At 64.6% G+C, this 1,921-nt stretch overlaps 2 protein-coding genes across 2 annotated transcripts in view; both read left to right on the forward strand.

Annotated features, from left to right (window-relative positions):
* Nucleotides 1-110, forward strand: part of LOC118451634 (H(+)/Cl(-) exchange transporter 7-like) — a 22,568-nt gene extending 22,458 nt beyond the window's left edge. The window contains exon 25 of the mRNA XM_035889692.1: nucleotides 16-110. Coding sequence (XP_035745585.1) covers nucleotides 16-110 — 95 coding nt within the window. The remainder of the gene's footprint in view (nucleotides 1-15) is intronic.
* LOC104121981 (H(+)/Cl(-) exchange transporter 7) lies at nucleotides 37-1,910 on the forward strand. Its single transcript, XM_035889658.1, has 3 exons — nucleotides 37-491; nucleotides 602-682; nucleotides 808-1,910. Exons 1-3 carry the CDS (start codon nucleotides 234-236, stop codon nucleotides 892-894), a joined length of 426 nt encoding a protein of 141 aa, XP_035745551.1. The 5' UTR covers nucleotides 37-233; the 3' UTR covers nucleotides 895-1,910.
* The last annotated feature ends 11 nt before the right edge of the window (nucleotides 1,911-1,921 follow it).

The following is a 1,921-nucleotide window of genomic DNA, read 5'->3' on the forward strand; positions in this document are numbered from 1 at the left end:
GTGTCAGAGCCCCAGTACCCCTGTCCCACTACTGCCTCAGGCCTCTTGGCGCCTTCCTTGCTTGGGAGGAGCTGGTGGAGGGTCCCTGTCATCTCCCTTGGCTCACCTGAGGAGACAGTGGTGGTTGCTGTGCTGTGCTGGGGTTACCCCAGCACCATCCTGCACCCCACTGGGTCACAAACTGCAAGTGAACAAGAAACAGGCTGTTCTTCTGCAGATGGTCCATCTGCCCCATGCTCCTGCCCTCTTCCCTCCCTGCCCCTGGTGCCTGTCGGTGCTCCATGATGGTCCCCAACGGCCTCTCTCCTCCCAAGGTTTTTGTGGAAAGGGCCAATCTGAGCCTGGTGCAGCGGCGGCTGAAGCTGAAGGGTTTCCGGGATGCCTACCCCCGCTTCCCCCCCATCCAGTCCATCCACGTCTCCCAGGATGAGCGCGAGTGCATGATCGACCTCAGCGAGTTCATGAACCCCTCGCCCTACACCGTGCCTCAGGTAACGGCCAGGGACCCCCTTGGCACCCCAGCACATCTTGGGGTTCATGGGTGGCCGGTGGGTGCCAGCTGGGGATGCCGCAGCCCATGCAGCCCCACTCTGCCTTGCAGGAGGCGTCTCTGCCACGGGTGTTCAAGCTTTTCCGAGCCCTGGGGCTGCGGCACTTGGTGGTTGTGGACAATCGTAATGAGGTGAGTCCCTGCTCGCTGCATGCAGGCAGCCTGGGCTCCTCGGTGGCGGGGGGACATGACACGCTGCCCTTGAGCCCCATGCTGGCAGGAAGAGCCTGGGGACTACCCTGTCCCTTTCCTGGCAGGTGGTGGGCATGGTTACCCGCAAGGACCTCGCCAGGTACCGGCTGGGGAAAGAAGGCCTGGAGGAGCTCTCGCTAGCACAGACGTGATGTGGGGCAGTGCTGCCCAGCAGAGACGTGCCCCAGGACCCCCCTTTTGTGGGAGGCGGGGAGAGGACTGAGCCAGCCTGTGCAGGCATTGTGGTGCCCGGAGCACCGGCACGGCCATGCTGCCCCGGCTTTCCTGCCCGTTGCTGCCTTCCCCTGTCTACTGCCTCCTCTTCTCACCCCTTCCTCTGCTTCCCCGAGGGATCAAAATGCATCCTTGGCTCAGTCAGCTCCTGGCGTAGGCTCTCCCTGAGGGCTGGGTGAAGGTTGGAGGGTGCCGGTGGAGCAGAAGTGCCCTGCTGAGCTGGGCACAGTCCCTTTGCCATGGCACATGGCCTCCATCGCCTCAACCACCCAGCCTGGGCTGTCTGGGACCTGCCCCTGCTGCAAGGCCTGTGTGGGGCACGGAGGGGACATGGTGGGGCCCCCTCCTGCCCCCAGGGCCCTGTCCCCCCTGCCCTGTGCTCCGCTGGCTGGGTCGGGCTGAGCCCTGAGGCAGGTCCTTGCACCTCTGCCCCTCTGGCCAGAGCAGGAGGCTGTGCCCTGCTCGGCTGTGAATAAAAGGGCGCCGGTGTTTCAGCAGCTGCCGCCTCTTGCTCTTTCTTGGCTCTCTTGGCCACTCTGACCCTAGCCCCTCTGTGTGCGGAGACACCCCTGGGGTTCAGGGCAGGGATGGGGGGGGAAGAGCTGCCTGCTCTGGGGCAGTGCAGGTCCTGCAGCCTGTGTCCCTGGTGCATGCCCCTCTGCCACTCCTGTCCACTTCCCATCATTGCTGCTGCTGCCTCTGCCTGTGCTGGGGTCCAGAGTCACCCTGGGTGTGCTTCTGCACTTGCTGTGGCTTCTTCTGGCCTTTTCCAGCAGCCCAGGTCCTGGCAGGTACCCCAAACCCAGCTCTGGATCTGGCCAGGGAGAGGGGGCAGAGCCTGCACTCCCCTGGGTGATGAGGAGGGCTCCAGCCCTGGCACCTCAGCTCCCCCATCTCCTACCACCCTTGCCCCTCGCCTTGGCATTGCCCTGGGCCCTGGCTTGG

The sequence above is a fragment of the Egretta garzetta genome, unplaced genomic scaffold (assembly GCF_000687185.1).
Source record: "Egretta garzetta isolate BGI_Z169 unplaced genomic scaffold, ASM68718v1 scaffold372, whole genome shotgun sequence".
Taxonomy (NCBI): Eukaryota; Metazoa; Chordata; class Aves; order Pelecaniformes; family Ardeidae; genus Egretta; species Egretta garzetta.